This window comes from Thermobia domestica, chromosome 11 (genome assembly GCF_964235325.1).
Source record: "Thermobia domestica chromosome 11, izTheDome1.hap1.1, whole genome shotgun sequence".
Classification (NCBI taxonomy): Eukaryota; Metazoa; Arthropoda; class Insecta; order Zygentoma; family Lepismatidae; genus Thermobia; species Thermobia domestica.
The window spans coordinates 172887803-172909868 of record NC_137464.1 but is presented as its reverse complement, the minus strand read 5'-3'; the positions used below and the strand labels follow the sequence as shown (position 1 = coordinate 172909868).

The following is a 22066-nucleotide window of genomic DNA, read 5'->3' as shown; positions in this document are numbered from 1 at the left end:
AGAGATAGCATTAAAATTTCAGCAAAAGAATAATTGGGACACGCGGAAATACGTAGGAACAAACCATGGTTCGACCAGGAATGCATAAAACTAGCAGAGAAGAGAAAACAGGTAAAATTACGCTGGCTACAAAATCCGAATGAAATAACCACACAAAATTTCGCAGATATCAGGCTGGAAACTTCCAAAACATTTAAAACAAAGAAACGCGATTTTCTGAAAGCTAGAATTAAGGAACTTGAAGATAATAGTAAAACTAAAAACATCCGGGACATGTATAAGGGAATCAACGAATTTAAGAAAGGCTATCAACCTCGTGCTTATATATTAAAGAAGTCTGACGGTACAGTTCTCACTGACACGGATAGCATCTTAAATAGATGGAAAGATTTCTTTGACGATTTGCTTAACACGCAACCAAAAACTAGTGTGAGTGGAGAAAAGGAGATACACACCGCAGAACCGTATATTCCAGAACCCAACCGAATAGAAGTAGAAACCGCTATAAAGAAATTAAAGAAACACAAATCTCCGGGTGTAGATGAAATTCCGGCTGAGTTAATTTTAGCTGGAGGCAAAATATTGTGGAACCAGATACACAAACTCATTTTCCTTATCTGGAGCAAGGAAAAATTGCCACAAGAGTGGAAGGAATCAATCATTGTTCCAATTCACAAGAAAGGCGACAAAACTGACTGTAATAATAATTATCGAGGCATTTCTCTTCTGTCAATATCCTATAAAATCCTTTCAAATATTCTGTTAGCAAGACTGACCCCATACGCAGATGAAATTATTGGAGATTAGCAGTGCGGATTTAGACGAAATCGATCAACTATCGACCAAATATTTACCATTCGCCAAATACTCGAAAAGAAGTGGGAATACAATACCCCGGTGCATCAACTATTTATTCATTTTAGAAAGGGTACGACTCGGTTAGGAGAGAAACATTATACAACGTTCTTACAGTACTTGCAATACCGAGAAAGCTAATTAGATTAATTAAGATATGTTTAAATGAATGCCAAAGTAAAGTCCGGGTCGGAAAATTTTTGTCCACCAGCTTTCACGTCGAAAACGGCCTGAAACAAGAAGATGTGTTATCGCCATTATTATTTAACTTTGTTCTGGAATACGCTATAAGGAAAATCAAAGACAGCAACCAGGGCCTACAGTTGAACGGTATTCACCAGGCTATGGCATATGCTGATGATGTAAATTTAATAGGGGATGATAGGAGAACAATAGAAAGAAATGCAGAGATCTTATTAAACGCTTGCACGGACATGGGTTTAGAAGTAAATGCAGATAAAACTAAATACATGGAAGTTCGTCGGGACCGGAATACAGCAAATTTTGGATGCGTTAAAATATTAAATAATAATTTTGATAAAGTGTATAGTTTCAAATATCTAGGATCAATATTGACAGATGAAAATCATATTCACGGAGAAATTAAATGTCGACTAAAAGCAGGGAATTCGTGTTACTATTCGGTTCAAAATCTCTTGTCGTCGCGAATTCTGTCGAGGAATTTGAAGCTTAAAATATACAAAACGATAATCATGCCTGTTGTTTTGTATGGCTGCGAAACATGGCCACTTACTCTGAGGGAAGAACATATACTGAAAGTATTTGAGAACAAGACCCTGAGACGAATATTCGGACCCAAGAGGAACGGGAATGGCGAATGGCGGAAACTTCATAACGAAGAACTACATAATTTATATGGTTTACCCAACATTGTTAGGGTCGTCAAGACTACGAGGCTTAGGTGGGCGGGTCATGTAGCTAGAATGGAAGAAAGTAGAAACGCTTTCAAAGTCTTGACAGGAAGACCAATCGGAAAACGACCATTAGGAAGACCTAAGCGCAGATGGGAGGACAATATTAAGATGGATCTCGCAGAGATTGGAATACAAAGTAGAAACTGGATGCAGTTAGCTAAGGATAGAAGTTAGTGGAGAGCTTTTGTGAACGTGGCATTGAACCTCCGGGTTCATTAGGCCTTAGAGTTAGTTAGTTAGTTAGTTATACTGTGCAGCAATCAAGTCAAAGAAACGACAGGTACACTGCATTTTCCGAGTGGTTACGGAAAACAAGACTTGGTGAAAGGGTTATTAAACAGTTTTTAAATTAGAAGGAATCAGTTTCAATTGAGACATAATTTATTATAACAAATAATTTAAAGAAAAACATATAAATATAATAACAACTAACAAACCGATTCCTGGGTGAAATTGCCTCGCAATCACGGCTTAATGTCGGAAGGCGAAAATTAGCTATTCTTCCACAACTCATTTAATTTATAATAATTTGATTTAAATTTGAAGTTTTCATTTAGTCTCAAAATAGAAAGTAGAAATCAATTACCAAACCAATATTAATATGTACATATACAGATGATCTAATAGGAATCGGGGCCATTCCTAAGTGGGTGACCAATACTCACCTGGTCGTTTGATCGAAAATGGAAAATAAAAAAAAAGTTATAAATTTAGAATCAGGGAATATTAACCACACACTCGCAATGCTCCCGTTTCCTTATACAAACCACAATACACTATACACTTTTAACTTCTCATCTTCCCGACACAATTTCGAAACAATTTCACTCTCAAAATTATAACATGTTGACTCTTGTTATTACCTTGCGAAACTACAAGGTTCGATAGGTCAATTTATCAAACGTAAGTTTATAGATGGCAGCACATTAACTATTCATAGCAATGTTCAATGTTTCCAACTCTGATAATCACAATCTCGTTTGACTTTTTTTTTCATTATGCTTCATATTAAGTTCCTCCCCTCTGGGAAGTTTTGCTTCTTTACAATGGTTATCGAAATGAAAAAGGAAAAAAATATAATTCACTGTTGAAGTCAAATCACTGCATGCAGAAATAAGGATAGTTCGACTCACCAAGAGTAATCCAACAACTTCCAGATATTACACGATTACCAATGTCCGGACGTCCTATCTTAAGTCCCAGAAGTAGATGTTCACAACAAGATGAGATCTTCCTCCTTATCTACCACAGATTGACTGGAAGCACCAATGAGATGAAAAGAGTGGGAAACATATCTAGCCTTCGGGTTGACAAAATCGCCTTTCCTCGACCAAGCAGTAGATTCAAGGTAATCAGTTGTCTCAGACGCAAACACAAACATAGTGGATCCACATAATTCTGAACCTGCAGAATTATAAAAATACACAACAGTACATTTCTTACAGAAACATTACATAAACTACACAAATATATATATATATATAATTTACATTATCTTGGAAATGAACAATTTCTTTTTTTTTCTTTCTTAGTTTAGTCATTATTATTATTAATATGTGCAACACTGTTTACATTTCTTGGTGGCAAGTACTTCTTTATAAATTGAACATGACGTTTTAACTTTACATCAGGATTACTAATTAACTCAACCCACACAGTATTGGGTGTTGCATAATTCAAAAGTTTGAATGGACCGGAATATTTAGTATCAAACTTGGCATAATATTTTTTATCCAAGGATGATTTTAACATTTTCTTTACAAGTACTAATTCTCCCACAGGCAAATTACTAGGTACATGTTTTTTATTATAAGCTTGTTGTCTCCTTTTCCAAGCTTTCTCGATGTTATCAACTATAATATCATTAATCTCTTCTTTATTTTGTGATTTCTCTATTATACCCAAATCTAAAATCCAATTAACATCTAATGGATTGAACATTTTACGCCCAAGATACAACTCACTTGGACTTTTCTGAGTTTCACAATTTTCAGTTATATTCAAGGTATATTGGATTTGATAAAGATAGTTAGCCCATTTGGTATGATTCTTATTAATATAAGATCTGAGTATCCCTTTAATCGTTTTATTCATACGCTCTGTTCTGTTCGAGGACATAGAATAAGGTGAAGTACAGATGTTTTTAATTCCTAGGCTAAACAAATACTGTTTGAAGTACTCACTACTGAGGTATGACGCATTATCATGCAAAATAGAAAATGGATACCCGTAAGTTAGAAAGATCTTAGTTAATTTAGAACAAATTAATTTAGAATTCAAAGATCTTAAAGGTTCTATTATAACAAATCGACTATAACTATCTGTCAAAACCATAATGTATTTAAATCCATTACTAGTAGGCAAAGCTCCCATACAATCTAAGTGTAGGACATTATTTGGGTATCGAGGCTCCTTAGAATAATAAGTACCATACGGTTTCCTATTAAGTTCTTGGCTCTCTTGACAAATTTTACATCGTCTCACGAAATCACTAATTTCAGCATACATTTTATCCCAAGTAAACCTAGATGCAACCTTAGAGATAGTTTTCTGGATCCCACCATGGCATCCCCCCACTAATTCTTCGTGCCAATACTTTATAACAGAATAGCGCAAAGAATGGGGAATTACTGCACGTAAACCACCATATTTTCTACCATTAGTTCTTTTTAATAGCACACCTTCTTTCAATATGTACGGATCCTTATTTTCCTTTCTCTCTAAAGCTAAAATTATCTCTTTCAACTGAGGATCTTCTCTTTGATGTTCAGCTAGTGGTTTATTAAAGATGGAATGACTCCAGAAATTTACAAAAGAAAGATGGACCTTCTGTTCATTAATAGTATTAATCTCTTCTATATCACTGTTGGGTGGAGTAAAGTCTACATAATTATACATACGACTGAAGTAATCTGCGAGATGGTTTTTGAAAGAGCGCAGGTGAATTATATCGAAAGAGTACTTACTTATTTTCTCTATTAGAGAACCATACTTCTTTTGCCTTTTATGATTTCTTAATATCCAAGATAAACTAGCATTGTCAGTATAAATAGTAAATTTCTTTTGCAAGTAAATATCGAATTTATCTAAAGCATAGACTAAACTTTTCATTTCAAGATCGAAAATACTTTTAGACCAATCACTAGATGGAATCATTTTCGAAAAGAAATATACAGGACGAAGACGTCCTTCATCATCATATTGACTTAAGATTGCGCTATAAGCCCTACTACTACTATCTATGTGGATTACAAAAGGACTAGAGAAGTCCGGGACTTTCAATACAATATGATTTATAATGGCCTCTTTTATTTGATCTAGTATCTCATCTTCTTCTTTTCCCCAACGAAATGGTATTTTATTTGATTTTAAAGCATGTAAAGGACCCATTAGTTCACCATAATCTTTCACAAATTTTAAATAATATGACAAGAAACCAATCATCTTACTCAACGCTCTACGATTTTTAGGACGAGGTAGATTTTTAATTACCTGGACTCGGTCATCATCGATCATCATATATCCACCTGAAAATATATAACCTAAAAATTTTATTTTATTTTTACATAGTTTAGTTTTTCTTTTAGAAATAGTAATACCCCATTTTCGTAATCTCTGTAAAACTAGCTCTAATATTTCTTTATGCTTTTCAATAGTATCAGTATGAATAATAATATCGTCACAAAATATATCTAAATAATCTCCTAAGAGATCCCTAAAGATTTTATTCATGATACTAGAGAGAATAAATGGTGAGTGTATGAAACCCATCGGCATTTTCAAATATCTTAACAACCTAGTTGGAGTAGCAAAAGTAGTATATTGCCTAGAGTTTTCATCTAACAGTAATTGGTGGAAAGCCCCCTTTGCATCGAGAACGCTGTAAATCTTATGTTTACCTATATTAGCAATAGTAGCTTCAGCATTAGGAGCTGGAAATCCAGTTACAAGCACTTTTGAATTAAAATTAAAATAATTTACCACTAGCCGCTTGGTTCCATCGCGATTATTAACTAAGAAGCACGGAGAAATGTAGGCAGAACTGGAAACTTCCTCAATTACCTTTTTCTTAATTAATTCATCCAAGTATTCATCTAATTCACGCAACTTATGACGTGGCATAGGATATGGTTGAGCTATACTCGGACTTAAATCATTCATTTTAATTTCATAAACAAAATCTTTAACTGTTCCTAATTCTTCATTTATAACGTCCTTATATTTGTCTAAAACGTTCTCAACATATGGTATTAAATCGTCAGAAAAAATATTTTCATGAAGGTTTACTGTACCTGTATTTTCTTCCTCCGGATAAATATCATGGATGGTAGGATTGGAAATTGGTACTCCAGCTGGAATGTCTTGATATTGTTCACCTCCCCTAACATCATGATCCTGAAGTACTGTGGAAGATCGCTGGCTGGTCCCTGGTTTCGGTTGCCGAACTCTGGACTCCTCCCTACAAAAATTCCGCTTGGCTCTTTTGCGTTGTGTATGGAAACACTGCTGGGCTGTCTGGCCGCTGTTCCTGGAATCAGCTGATCGAGGTTGACAAGTGGTTGACGGCTGTATCGTTCGCTGACTAGGTCTGGGTTTCCCCGCTCCCCCTGCGTCAAGGTCGTGCGGCGACACAGAGTTCTCAGGACCAGACCTAAAACGAGAAATTTGTGGGCACAGATCACTGGATTCACAACGAGTTTGATTCCATTCAGTTAATTTTACGGTTAAATTTAGTTCCGTAAAGTTCAACTCACGATTTCGAATGTTTATATTAACGTTATATTTTTGTAGGAAATCAAGTCCCACTAGCAGTTTTAAAGATGAATGTTGAACCACCGAAAACCAGTTTACAAACTTAACACCATTTATAAAGTATATTAGTTCCACTTGTTTAGAGATTTTAATAGGTTCAGAATTCATGACTGAGAGGGTAAAGTTCACTACTCTAGTTTTTGGACGGCACCTACGTTCAATCCTGGCCAACACTCGTTCTTCAATTAAGGACAGGCTACTTCCAGAGTCAATGATACAGGGATACAGATCTCGACAAATCGAAACAGGCATTTGTAATAAGGAGGGAGGTTGTTCCTCACTAACATAGTATGTTTTTTCTCCACGAATATTTCTTTTATTATAAGGACACATTTTCCAAAAATGATTATTAAGACCACATAAATTACATTTACTAAAATTATTCCTCTGCCTATTTTTCTCGTTAACATAACCAAGGGGCTTTACATTCTGATTTTGTTTTTGTGTAATAAATTTATAATCCAACCGGTAACGCCGATTCATTTCGTAACTTTCTGCAAATGCAACTAATTCCTTCTCAGTATGGGGAACTTGAGTAATTATCATTAAATCCCTTATTTCAGGTGGTACAAGGTTAGCAATAGTTTTAGTTAATTCATCCTCCGACATTTTCATATCAAAAATGAATAATACACTTAATTTTTCCTTAATAAAATCTACCAGAGATTCCTCTACTTGCATTATTCTATACAACGTTATTTTCAAGAATTCCATTTTTACTAGCGGAGTAACAAATCTTTCTAAAAATGCTGTTATAATTCTTTCCCAGTCAGTGGTGATATTCAATAACCTTTGCATTTCCTCGAATGCTGGGCCTGTACATTTACTCAGAGAAGCCACTAACAAAGCTTCTACACAATTTTCAAGTTGGGCTTGTAACAAGTCAAATTTTAATAAAAATTTACATACTTCAAAGCCATTACTTCCATCTATTTCAGGTAACTGACTAATCTGTTTTTCTATAGCTTTATACATGTTATCACCCAAAAGCTTATTAAAATTACATCTTATAGCTGGTCTAACAGCTGGCCTTAACACGCGATGTGGAGGAAGAACCACACCTGCGAAATCAAGCGAGGAATCGTCATCGTTTACTCGTCCGTGTCAGCAAGCATTCGCTCTCTCCCCTTCGCCAAGGTCAACTAGGAGAGAATTCCCCTGGCCATTCTCACCCGTTGAAAAACACTCAAGAAGGTTCTGTGACATTTTTTTTCCCAGGTTTAAATCCTAAAACTATAATTTCTAATATTACGCCTAAATTCCTTCTCGCTATTTTCACTTATTATTACACTTTCAATTAATGTCTGGTCTTTCATTCGTAATTTTCGTACTCAGGTTCAATTCCAAAATAATATAAATCCCTTTCTTTCTAACCAAAGTCTTAATATTTCCTGTAGTTTCGCAAGGTAACTAAATTACTATGCAGCAATCAAGTCAAAGAAACGACAGGTACACTGCATTTTCCGAGTGGTTACGGAAAACAAGACTTGGTGAAAGGGTTATTAAACAGTTTTTAAATTAGAAGGAATCAGTTTCAATTGAGACATAATTTATTATAACAAATAATTTAAAGAAAAACATATAAATATAATAACAACTAACAAACCGATTCCTGGGTGAAATTGCCTCGCAATCACGGCTTAATGTCGGAAGGCGAAAATTAGCTATTCTTCCACAACTCATTTAATTTATAATAATTTGATTTAAATTTGAAGTTTTCATTTAGTCTCAAAATAGAAAGTAGAAATCAATTACCAAACCAATATTAATATGTACATATACAGATGATCTAATAGGAATCGGGGCCATTCCTAAGTGGGTGACCAATACTCACCTGGTCGTTTGATCGAAAATGGAAAATAAAAAAAAAGTTATAAATTTAGAATCAGGGAATATTAACCACACACTCGCAATGCTCCCGTTTCCTTATACAAACCACAATACACTATACACTTTTAACTTCTCATCTTCCCGACACAATTTCGAAACAATTTCACTCTCAAAATTATAACATGTTGACTCTTGTTATTACCTTGCGAAACTACAAGGTTCGATAGGTCAATTTATCAAACGTAAGTTTATAGATGGCAGCACATTAACTATTCATAGCAATGTTCAATGTTTCCAACTCTGATAATCACAATCTCGTTTGACTTTTTTTTTCATTATGCTTCAACTGGTAATCAAAACACTGTATTTACTCACTAAAGTGCAGCAGAATAATGTATTTAGAACTTTGTCGGTACATCTAGGAATCGGAATTATACTGAGGGAAATTTCAGGGCGTTACCACGTTTCGCACTGTATGATCGATTGAAAATTTCCAGTTCACTCTTAACAGGTTTTGTAAAAAAGAAAATTTATAATAATTATTGTTTCAATAACTGATCAGCGGGGCGGAAGACAGAGTTAGGCGGGCCACATATGGCCCGCGGGCCGACTGATGCACACGACTGTTCCAAAATAATGTTAAACTGTGGTTGATGTAACTAATGGGTGGATGGAAATAAAAAGGAAGCTTGCTTTCTTTGTATGCAGAGAGAGAAATCGTTCAGGCAACCCAGAAGATAGTGGCACCGAAATACGAATTGATTTCGTTCGAAGAAAAAGAAAGCAAGGAAAGCAAGCATTGATATGAGAACACCCTTCCTAAAACACTCATTTGCTTGGAATGTAGTTATAGATGATACTGAGAAAAGCTTGCTGGGAAAGGCAACGAAACTAACGAAATTGTGAAATAATAATAATAATAATAATAATAATAATCACAGCTTCTTTTTGCTTACTACCATTACATACAACCTCATACACACACAGAGAGCTTCTGTTCCAGCCGAGATTTGAATACAGGGCTATGTGATTGGAAATCTAGTGACGTAAATCTTCCAATCACACAGACTAATACACAACCACGCGAGAGTCTCACAAATGTGTAGTTGTGATTAATTGTGATAGTGTCTTTGACCTCTTTTCACTTTTGTTGGATTCAAGTACAAAGGCAGTTAAACTGTGACGTGCAACTTACAAGAACACTGAGGTGGCAGAATTTGTTCTGAAAGAAACAGATTGCAATCGTCGTATACTGTTGTTACACGCGCCTTGAACAGAAACTCTGTATGTTTGTAAGGCATTAGTGAAACAGGTTATCTTTAACGACACGAAACACAAAATTTGCCTGACACTAACTGAAGCATGTGCTCCTATAATAAGTAACATTTTAGCCCGATTACAGTGCAGTGCTGTGGTTTTCATTGTGAGTGGTGTACTATTTAAATTTTGTGATTCGAACGAACGTATTCAGTTCTACAAGATGAATGAGTACTTGTTTGGTGAGCTAGCCGATATGCGCCTAATTTATGAATATGCTGAAGGTAACTCGTTGGCAGCACAATGCTTATACCATGCAAACCGTCGGGATCCAAATGATCGAACATATGTTTCCATTGATAGATGTCTCAGGAAAGAGGTAGTTTCCGTGGAAACGCGAATCGTGGAAGACCACGTGAAGTGCTTCGACCTGTCGACGAGGAAAGGATTCTTAACCAAGTAGCACGGCAGCCAGAAATCAGCACACGTCAAGCAGCTACAACAGAAGGCGTATCCCATAATATTATTTGGAGTTTGTTTTATGAAGAGCTGTTATATCCATGGCACTTACAAAGGGGAAATGCTCTTGAAATGAGAGACTATTCCCCACGACGGAGATTTTGTCGGTGAATGCTGAGGAAATGCACGCGCAACCTAATGCTTCCATCCTTCATTCTTTTCACAGATGAAACTGGTTTTACGATAGATGGCGTCGTAAACCTACACAATCGCCATTTCTGGGCCGAGGAAAATCCCCATCAAATTGTCGTAGGCCGCCATCGAGACAATTTAGCGTAAACGTATCGGCAGGCATAATCGAAAACCAACTATTACTGTCATATTTCTTCCCAGGGCGTTTAACTGGCGAGCTATGTCTCAATTTTCTACTGCATGAACTTCCACAACTTCTAGAGGATGTATCTCTGGAAGTAAGACGTTTCTTGTGCTTCATGCATGATGGGGCTCCTCCTCATTTGCAGAGGCAAGTTCGCGAACATCTTGATGTTGTATTTCCAAACAAATGGATAGGAAGGGATAGTCGATATGTATGGCCTGCTCGTTTTCCCATTTTAAATCCACTGGATTTTTATTTGTGGGGACATGTTAAGAAAGTAGTTTACGCAAGGGAAATTCATGATATAGACGATCTGAAACAACGTATCCAGGCTACATTCCAGTTGATTCGCGATACACCCGAAGTACTCGATAATGTTCGTTAGTCATTGCTGCGTGTGAGTGAGTTGGTGGAGGACATATTGAGAACATACCATGAGTACACAGGAACGACTAAGGCGGTTATTGGAAACATGGAACAGCAATTTGGCAAATAGAACCTGCTTATGGTGAGTACAATGTAGCTATAGTCTATCCCTATTTATTTCGTTTGTTTTGCCACATACTGGATACGCATTTCTTTTCATTTTTGTATTTACTACGTTGTTCATGTGCATGTTCTTTTTAGTAGTTTCTCATATTCCCTATGTTTTTGGTTACTGCACCCTCTTTTCATTCATGTTCCCACGCCAATTACTATTGCAGGTATATAGACACTGTGCTGCTGCTATTCACCTCGTATGGCCTTCATCTCTCATTTATGGTAACTAAAGCATATGTTTTTACCTCTCACTGATGTTGCAGTTATGCAACCCACATAGCTAATTACAAAATTCCCGTGCCATGTTGAATTCGTTGATGATATCACATTGCCGTCAACGAGTTACTGTTTGCTGTTTTTATAGTCTTCGAACCACTCTAATTTAGACCTCTCTTTCTCAAGAGAGTTGACGAGGATTCCCCACTTCCTTTGGGGAATCCTTTGCGCACGGGTTTCACAATTGCGGCGTAAGCATTTTTGGACAGAACACATTCGATGTCTTTGACTTGACCATTCCGCCTTTGCTCTATCGTTTAGGATAGTGAAGATATAGATCTCTAAAGTTTATTTTCCCACGCTTTCGGCACCCTATATCTCCGAAACTATGGACTTTTGGCCAAAGTTCCAGATGACTTTTTTCTTGGTTTGACATCAGCTATCTACCCTTAAATTTTTTGTACGCATTAATAGAACAGCCTATATATATATATATATATATATATATATATATATATATATATATATATATATATATATATATATATATATATATATATATATGTGTGTGTGTGTGTGTGTGTGTGTGTGTGTGTGTGTGTTAGTACTACTCATGTACTGGAAATCACTACTTGGATACTGTAAGATCTATTCAATCAACAAAATTCGTAAGGGATGCAAATAATAAAACAGCAAAATTTGAATACTAAACTCAACTTCCCCTCACACTTTACCCAGGCTTGGGGCTGGCTATGCCTATTCGTAATAATAGGTGTGTTTGAAACCAAGGATGTAGCTCATTGTGATATGAGTTAGCTCATATTCATTTACTTTTGATTTCAGCCATAGGATAAATAAACTCCTTTGTCAACTGATTAGATCCGAAGATGCAATTCAATTGAAAAGGGAAGAAAAGCAATTTCAAACACTTTTTCGAATTGGTTTATCTTTTTTCTAATTGCTTTTGTTTCTTTAGTTTACAGTTCAATATTGAGATAGAGCCAAAGATTTCTTCAACATTAGGCTCGGGACTTGTGATTTTTGGGCAGTAACCACAGGTAAAAAATCATTATGGTAAAATTATACGATGGGAAACAGCACGAAGGGTAAAAGCCATATAACAATTAAAAGTATCTTGAATGTTTTAAATCTCAGGCGTAAGAGAAGGGATAAACCTTCTGAAGTCAGCCCAAATTTTGAGAAAACGAAATCTGTCTTAAAAATGAAATTAAATCTTTAATTTAAAATTCCACGGTTATGTTCCGGAAACTAATTAGATAAATGACAAATGAAAGTACTAAATAGGTCATCCAGAGTACATGCGAATCAAGTACAATTAACAAAGTTAATAGAAAAAGAGATATAAAGAGATATAAAGTGTTTACGCAGCATTGAAAAGTTAACGCTGTTTTGTGTGTGTGTGTGTGTGTGTGTGTGTGTGTGTGTGTGTCTTTATAGTACAAGAATTATTAACAATATCTTGACATAAATCTTTTAAGCTTCGAAAGCAGCTTTAGATAGAGATCTTAAAGATGAAACACAGGCTAAACATGAATGCAATTCTCTTGTACACTGAAAGTATACTATAAACTTGGGAACAAAAACTGTGGAGTGGGAGAAGTGGAGAAGGCTAGAGAATTTTGAAGAAAAATTATAGACAATATTCCACCCACAAGCTCACAGCGGGGGGATGTAACCACAGATATTTCTAAATAAATGTAAGCTCTGATACCCTTAGAAACGACTAAGCAAAGCGTTGGTTAAATATCATATTCCAACTGAATCCTATTAGTTCAACATAAATCGCATGCGTATAAAATACAAATCGTTGTTTTAATAGTAAAGTACTTGTAGTAACAGTGAAGTACATATGAAGTTGTAGTAATCTCATATGAAGTGAAGAATACATCGTGCATACATATTTCTTAAAATGTGCGTTACAATTGAACGATATTCTCTACGGAATTGGTCGCTCAGGAATACGTTAATTGATTTATTTTAGTTACTTAATATTTAGTTCATGAAGTCTCTTGAGTTTCAGATTTTTACTCGTTTCTTCACAAGATATTTAGTCTTAAAGTTTGATTTTTTGGGGAAAAAAATAGACTTAGATCTGGTATTTTATTCACTCTCTAGAAGAAAGAAAGACATGAAAAGCATCTGATCTTTGGTACATATGTGTGTGTATGACTACTACCACCGCATATCCCCTCTAAAAAAAGAAAAAGAAAAACAAACATCAGTGTCAAATGTACACCACGTGAAGAAGTTTGGTTTAGATGGCGTCATATTTTCTATTAATATTGAAACCGGAAGTGGTAGGAGATATCTATACCTTCCGATTTTAGTAGATAGATTGGAGTAAAGATCCGTCATATTCTGGGACGCTTAATTGACTGCAGGAAACTGTTTATCTATGACACTTTTTATTCTACAGTGATCAACCTTAAAACGGCAAGTGTATTATTTTTTTTACTTCCGGTTTGAATAGAGGAGTAAAAACGAAAAAAAGATGATATACATTCTTAGTACGTAAAACCGATTAAAATAAGCGAACGTCTTCTCACTTTATCTTATCCTTTTTGTTCCACGTAGATCAATAGTTAAATCAGAAGTTGTACTGGATTTCTATCACTTCTAAGAGAGAAATGAATTGCATTTTTTGGGTCGCTTACTTAAGGTTGGTTTAAAGGGGCAAGTTTTGTCGACAGATGTCACTACAGTCTTCGTATATCTCTCATGTATTTTTATACCTTTCGCGAAAATTTACAATTTCTCTTACAAATTTGAACCTAGAGACTTCAGATTTATAGAGAAGGAACTTCATAACCTATCTAAGGCAACAGTCCGTACCGATTTTTTTATTTAGACTTTTTCAAGTAAATTCTACATTAAAAAATGGTACGGATTGTTGCCTTTGATAAGTTATGAAATTCCTTCTCTAAAAAATTGAAGTCTGTAGATTGAAATTTGTAAGAGAAATCGTGAATTTTCGTGAAAGGTAAAAGATACATGAGAGAGATACGAAGACTGCAGTGACATCTATCGGCAAAACTTGTCCCTTTAAACCAACCTTAATTGCAGGAAACAGCTTCTCTCTATCTCGTTTTTGTCCGATACTTATCAAAGTTAAAACCGGAAATAGTTGATTTCTATCACTTCCAATTTGAATAGAATATCAATAGACGAACTCGATTCCTAAATTTTGACCTTCTACCATCTGTCAAAAATTAATGATGATCTATGGATCTATCAAGTATTTCTTGAGATTTTTTTTTTTGCCCTGAGGTAAAACAACGTAAGTGGCGTACGTAAAAACATACGTTACATGCGTTAATCCTGTTGTTGTTAGACTTAACGTACGACTAGAGGCACATATGTTACATCCTGCAGCAAACGTATAAAGTGAAAACATATGTTTTATACGTACTTTCAGTATAAGTGTTCCGAATAAACCTACTTTCCGTACGAAAACCGAAGTGTATATAGACGTTCAGGATCTCACATACACATGGACGTACAAAATATAGCTGATATATGTAACATATGTACACTGAGAAAAAAAAATGTAGGTGGCGTACTTAAAAAGATAGGTTACATGCGTAATTCTTGTAGTTTTTGGACTTAACGTACAGCAGACGTATAACTGAAAACACATGTTTTATAATACTTTCTGTATAAGTGTTCCATCTATACGTACTTTCCGTATGTAACAATGTAGGCGGTCAGGATCTCCCATACAAATGGACGTATATAACATATAGCTGACGAAGGTAAGATAAGTATATGCATGTGATATATGGAAAACTGTTAGATGTCAGATATCCTGCAACGGCATGATGTAACATCTAAGGGCAGTGCGTATGTAGCATATGGATTACATATCCTCCGTACTGATTTCAGTAGTAAACATATATATTCCATATATTTCTACATTATACAACTGTCCTGATAACAGGTTGGAGCGGTTGGCACATTGGCTCAGTGGTAGAGCGTTTAGCTCTGCTGCGCGGAGTCTTTGATTCGATCCTCAGGCAAATAAATTTGTAGTGGCTAAGATCGTGATAGTGGCTTTTTTCGAGGTACTCCCGTTTCCTTCCTCATTCTCATTCCACCAATTCTTCCATTATCATTCACTTGCTTTAATCATCGTCTCCCTTACCGTCAATGACAGACACGTGGAACGTTAAACCGAAAGTGTTTCTGAGATTTTTGTCTCCCAGACGGATAGACACATACACACTACAGGTACTCGTATATAAAGCAGTTATGGTAAAGCAAACTCCTTAAAGTCACCCCTTATAATTGTTCATTTATTATGAATAAAAATTATAAATAAAGAAATTAAACGACTCCCAAAAAAGCACTAAAAGCAATATCAGAGGAAAAATTGAAGCATGTACCAAGCTACACAATAAAAGCTTATTTGTAGTGTTTCTTTTTTTTTTTGGGGGGGGGGCCGTACCGTAATAATATTTTGAGGGTGGACCAAAATGATAGTACCGTAATAATATTCTAATCTCATAATGCTGTTTAATTAATCAATCTAAATTCTTCAAAACTGCCTACACTGTCGTTTTTCAAAGGAGTTCGCAGCCATTCTTTTAGGTCACCGATGATTGGCAAGGAGGAAATACTGCAGTAAGATGTAGATGAAACAGGATCTACAGAACTGACATCGACTTGTTCTTCTTCTTCTTCCGCAAAGTAGGATATTTCCTGTATTTAAAGTTCGCAAGTGTCTACGATGCAAAGAAGTTCTCTTCCTTGTCGACTACAGATTCGACTGGCTGCACACGTGGACGAACAGGAGCATCTCGTTTTGTAAGCAAGCTTTCGAGCTTCTTGTGTAGATTTTGGACTTCAGTGTACCCCTTTTCAAATTTTTTTGCCCTAAATTAACCTCAGAAAACATTCGATTTCTTCAGAAGAATTCAAATCTAAAGAGCAAACAATTCAGTATGAGATGAATATCCGACGAATTCCGTTTCTAAAATCTTATTTTGTTTTGCAAATCATGTATCGTTAGGTCGAGAAAAAATATTTCCCAAAAGGAATTTTTTTCTACTTCACATGTGAAATTTCTTAGAAGAATAGAGTGAGTAATGATTCAAATCAAAAGTTTTGAATCATATTTTCGGAAATAGTGATACAGGTAAGAACTCAAGGACATTCTAAAGCGGTGGTTACCATTGCAAATAACTAACTTCAGAAGAACTTCGTGTGCCGTAAATGAAATTTGATGATAGGTACAAAACGAAGTTTTATTATATTGTAATACACGCAGGATTCGTCACCAGTTACGCTGGTATCTAGTAGCATCTTGGAATCCCTTCTGCATGATTCATTTTATATTCGCAATTTCTCAAAACAATAGAAATATTTATTTGTTTATAAAAAAAAGAACTTAAAATTTATTTGTTTAGATGATTGCTTATAAACTTAAGAATAAAAATAAAATCTGCAGTAAGATAAACATGCGTTATTTAACTAATGCGTACACCCTTTTTCTCCTTGTCACACTTCGTAACGCAAGGCTGAACCTCCCCCCATCCACTGCGTTACACAATGTGTGGGTGAACCCTAAATTCAAAATAAACGAAAAAAAAAGCGAGAGAGACAAAGGTAGAACCTTCTAAAAATATAATTATTTTCCCTCTATTTTGCTTTCTCTTATATGAATTGTTTATATACAAAAATTGTTTTTTACTTTCTTATGTCTACATAAAAATAAAATAAATAAATAATTTCCATTTCCATTGTTGACAAAAATTTGAAACAAAAAAATTATAAATTGCGATGTTAATTTCAATTTGTTTTGCCTATGGCTACGGAAAAAGCAAAACATAAAAAACGCTGATATGGATATATACAGGGCCGTATTTAAGGGAAGGGGGTACACTCGTGCACGTGCACCTCCGTTCGTTGTAAATATACACTATCTAAAATGAGAAACTAGCAGTGAAAATAGCAACACCTTCCGAAACTTTCTGCTGTCATGTTTCCGTTTGGAGCTTGAAACAAATCGGAGTTTTGCTAAAGTAATAATTTATGTCGATTTTCTGATGGTTGAAGGAAAAGGATTTAAGAACCAAAACAATATTTGTTCATTTACATCATAGATGTCGAAAGGCATTTTAAAAATTTAATTAAAATGTAGTGGTAATAATTGGTGCAGACCCGTCAAAAAAAAAAAAAAAAAAAAAAAACTGGATCCGGACCTGAATTAAACCGGTTGATTAAGAACTTCTTCCTCTTTTGAAGTTGGTTACAAAATAATTTATATTAATGGCGATCATAAACTTCCTAGTTCATATTTCTAGAGTGTACAAAACAAGCACAATATTTAATTAATATGTATGCTTTATTGACATATTATTACCGTAATATTTCAAATGTATTATGTCGTGTGACATTTTAATTTCCTTTATTAATGATGCAATTTAATATCATATGCAGAATTAATAAAAGTGTTATTTGATTGAACGCAAAGCTAGAAAACAGCCTTTTTTATACCAATATCAATAACAATTTGTTATTAGCTCAATTAATAATCAACACTGGACAATTACAAAAGTTATACTATAAAAAAAATTTAGTAGTATAGCAACAAAACTAAATAATATTTGTCACCAAAAATGGAGACCCAAGCCAACTATGGTTGAATCTGTAATTGAATAAACTTGTCTACGTTTCTATGCATATTTCGATATACCATTTACCTTCGAAAAAGAAAAGGGCTCTGCTAATGTACTTGATAAGTCCACAATTCTTAATTCCACTAAGATTCTTTCTTCCCTGCTTTATCAGCCTGAATTGTGATTCTAAGTAATAACAGTTCGATTCCCAGTGGAAGCTCATGTGGTTCGGATTCTACGTTAATCAGTAGGTCCACATCTCATATAGCCTTGCTGCTGAAAAGGACGTTAAACTCAAATCAACTCAACTCAACAACTCTAATAATAAACTTCAGACTGTTGAAGTCTGAATAGTCAATCCGCACTCTGAACTTCTAATGAGCGCAAATAGAATGCCAACGCGAATACCGAGTGTTAAGAAGCACGGGAAAGGTTTTTCTCTTTTTATGCCGGTATGTCAAAGGACATCCTATCGTGTGTACCGGGCGCCTAAAGAGACAAAATGTGAGACATTAAACTGATGTCTCACAAAATGTAAGACTTTAAAGTGTTCTTGTTTGTTCATTGAAGTTTAGAATCCCTTTGCAATACCGAGGCTATTTAATATATGAGACGTGGACTTACAGTTTAAGGTGGAATCTGTACCACTGTAATGCGTTAAATTCTCATTCTCCACGAATCGAATCTGAGATCATATGTACCAAAACCCCACGCGACAGCCACTAGACCAGCTGGGAGCTTGAAGTATTTCTGTCCATATTATAGTGAGCCAAACAGTAACTTCAATATATTTAAATTTCCCTCCTTGTGTGTTCTTTTAAATATAAATACAGTATGTATAAAATTGAGAATTTTTCACCTTATTTATTTATTTTTATTTTTCATTCAATATACTCATTTGACATTTTTCTATCAAAACAAACTTTATTGACGTAAGGACAAACACACCGAAAGGTACATTCGTTACGAACATGAATCAGTACTTCTGAACAAGCTCGGTTCATAATTGTGACTTTAACACTCACTCAGAGATAAAGACATACGTTGGCTACCTTAAAAAAAATCACTAAATTTCAACGTAATGGCAATGTAACTCTTCACATGCTTTCCAGCACTGTTCTGTGCTGGAAAGCATGTGTAGAGCATAGTTGGCGCAATCTGTGCCGCAGCTGCATAGAAGCGTTCAGTTCCTTTAACTGTTTCACGCTAGTGACTTTCATCTGATATACACGAGACTTAACGAAATCCCAGGGGTGTAGCCAACAGGTTTATGTAGGAGGGGCCCGTCACTTTTGAAGGGGGGCCAGCTACAATGTACAAATCAAAAACAAAAAATGTTTTTGAGGCCTGAAAAAACGGGAAAATTTTGGTTTCCTTCCGGAAAACTATAAACAATGTATTTTTAGATTATTATTATTATTATTATTATTATTATTATTATTATTATTATTATTATTATTATTATTATTATTATTATTATAATATTTGATTTTTTTATTTTTTTATTTATTTATTTATTTATTTTTATTTTTTGGTTTTTCTTCATAAATTATATTCCAGATAGTTTTTGCTATCTTTAACCAACAACTACTGCCCCGGACCAAACATTATACATTTGTGCATAACTATATCAAACTAAGCCCTTGCACACAAAACCTATCTATAAAGGTAACCAAGATAGTTCTATCACTTTCTCACCCACCATCTTCGAACATCGATATGTCACCTGGGCCTAAGACGCACCTGGAAGATCAAAAATAGACCCCATCAGAAACGACGACTTTCTGTCAAAGTTTTGGGAGGCCATGGGTTTTGTGGGCCGTGAAGCGGTAGAATTTTGTGGGCCGTGAAGCGAAGAAGGTATCAAGTGCATTTTGCATCTCTGCTAGGAATTTGAACTGGCGTCCTCTAAGGTGATTGTATAAGGAATGGAACACGTTATAATCAGAAGGTGCAATGTCCGGGGAGTATAGCGGATGCAATAGTGTTCCCCACCCAGGGCGAAGAATGGTGTGCCGGGTTATCCCAGCCACGTGGGGCTGAGCGTTGTCCTGTAACATGAGGACCCCTTTGCGATTCAGAAGTACTGGCTCCAGAGTTTTGTGTTTTTCTTGAACACTGCTTGAGAGCTGACAGTACACAGTTGCATTGGTGCTCTGACCAGCTGGTAGCAGTTCTCAATGCAAGATGCCGCGAGCAGTCCATTAAACACACAATAGGACCGTTTTCTGGTGTAGTGCTGCTTTCGGCTGTTCTGGAACAGGTTCGTGGGATGCTAACCAATGATGGCGGTGCCGTGGAGCTTCGTACAGGACCCATTTCTCATCACATGTTAACACCCTGTTCAGAAATGGCTCCTTCCTCAGACGAGACAGCAAAGAAACATAGGTGTCAGTTCGCGTTACCTTCTGGCCCTGAGTCAAATCATGTGGGACCCATAGACTCAACTTGTAGTGTTTCCCCAGTTGATGGAGCTGCTGGTGAATGGTTTCTCCACTTACACTGAATTGTAGTCCCAGTTCGGCACATGTCCGGCCACTGTTCCCTTCAAATGCTGCCTGAAGATTTTCATTTTATACATATGTTAGTCTTTCAGCACGTGGTGCGTTTTCGAGTGTTTCGTAACCGTTTTTAAACTTGTTAAACCACTGCTGCACTGTCACGTAGTAACGACACTCACCAAAGACCTGGCATATCTTCTGCCCCGCTGCAGCTTTTTAAGATTTTTAAGATTTCCTAACAAAAATATGTATTTCTTATTCGTGACTAAAATACATAATTATTTTATTAACAGCTGTATCTCACTTCCTATTTTACACCAAGTAGCATTAAAAAGAGCGAATGAAATCCTAACTGGAAAACTGAATAAAAATGGTATTTTTTTTTACCAAATTTTCAATCTGTTAAAAAAATTTTAAAAAAACACTAGTTACAGCACATAAAAAGTGTAATGTATTTACTAATTATTTAAATACCATTATTTTATAATCGTATTTATAGTACCTTGTTAAAGCGCTTGTCTTCAAAATGTCAAATATAAATCACAGTAAATTGTGTAATCTGCTGTCACAAAATGTATATCATATTATTTTCCGATCGGTATAAGGAAGAGATACCATACTATTTTTCAATCGGTATGGTAAAATAGTATTTTTCCATACTATTTTACCGTAAATTATTAAATACATGTAAACTTTATTTTTAAATGACTAAAGCGAGGTAATCTTACGATGATGTTTTAAAAACTGGTCATTTTGAGGCCAGAAAATCATTTGCGGGGCCTGGCCCCGATGAGCCCCCCGTGGTTACACCCCTGCGATATCCCAAATGAAAAATCCATTGGGTGAAGTCTGTTGACCAAGAAGCCCAAGGACTTGGTGCTCTACGATTAATTAATCTTTCCGGAAAATTAGTATTAAGGTATTGCTGCACTCTTACAGCAAACTGGAGTGGTGTCTTATTCTGCTGGAAAACAATAGTATTCCAAATGTCATCTTAGATCAGCTAAAGCGCCAGATAGTTTGACAGCACATCTAGGTAGACATATTCCGTTATTGTTCGCCTGTAAGTATGATTGGTCCATTCACTTTCCTTTTGGAAATACGCAACCACAAATTAACGCTGAGAATGTGTTATTCCCACTCTAACGTTGCATTCGGCTGTTCAAATGCTAAAATCGTCCATTCCGTCTTATATGTTTATCCTACACGTGAGGAATGTGGCTTCATCAATAAACTAACATTTATCAATTAACCATTCAACCCTAACAGCCTGCATAAGTTATAACACATCGCTGCTCTTACTCCGTAATCCTCTGCCTCCAGCTTATGCAGAATTGGCACCTAATAGACCTTTTTTTTTTTTTTTTTCAATGTGAAGCATAATGTTTTCCAAGCATGTTTCCAGGAATGTAGAGCTGACTACAGAGCCCTCTTGTCCCTGTACGAGGACTACAGGTCATAGTGTGGTCAATGCTATAGACAATTTTCTGTGAAACAAATGCCTTCCCATAAATCGTTCTTCTTCATGCGCATTGCTAATTCTCTTTGACTTTGTTTACGTGTTCTTAATATTTGTGTTGTTGGAGGATAGTTTTTTTTTTTTTTTTTTTTTTTAACTTATGGGTGAAATCTTCCTGTACCTATTCG

The 22066-nt window shown here is 35.6% G+C and overlaps 1 protein-coding gene across 1 annotated transcript; it reads right to left on the bottom strand.

Moving 5' to 3' along the window:
* Positions 1-2427: 2427 nt before the first annotated feature.
* Positions 2428-9733, bottom strand: LOC145665361 (uncharacterized). The gene is made up of 3 exons (XM_081732659.1): positions 9628-9733; positions 6083-7663; positions 2428-3194 (listed from the first exon to the last, which is right to left on the bottom strand). The coding sequence occupies exons 1-3, from the start codon at positions 9731-9733 to the stop codon at positions 3004-3006; spliced, it is 1878 nt and encodes a 625-aa protein (XP_081588785.1). The 3' UTR covers positions 2428-3003.
* Between the last annotated feature and the right edge of the window lie 12333 nt (positions 9734-22066).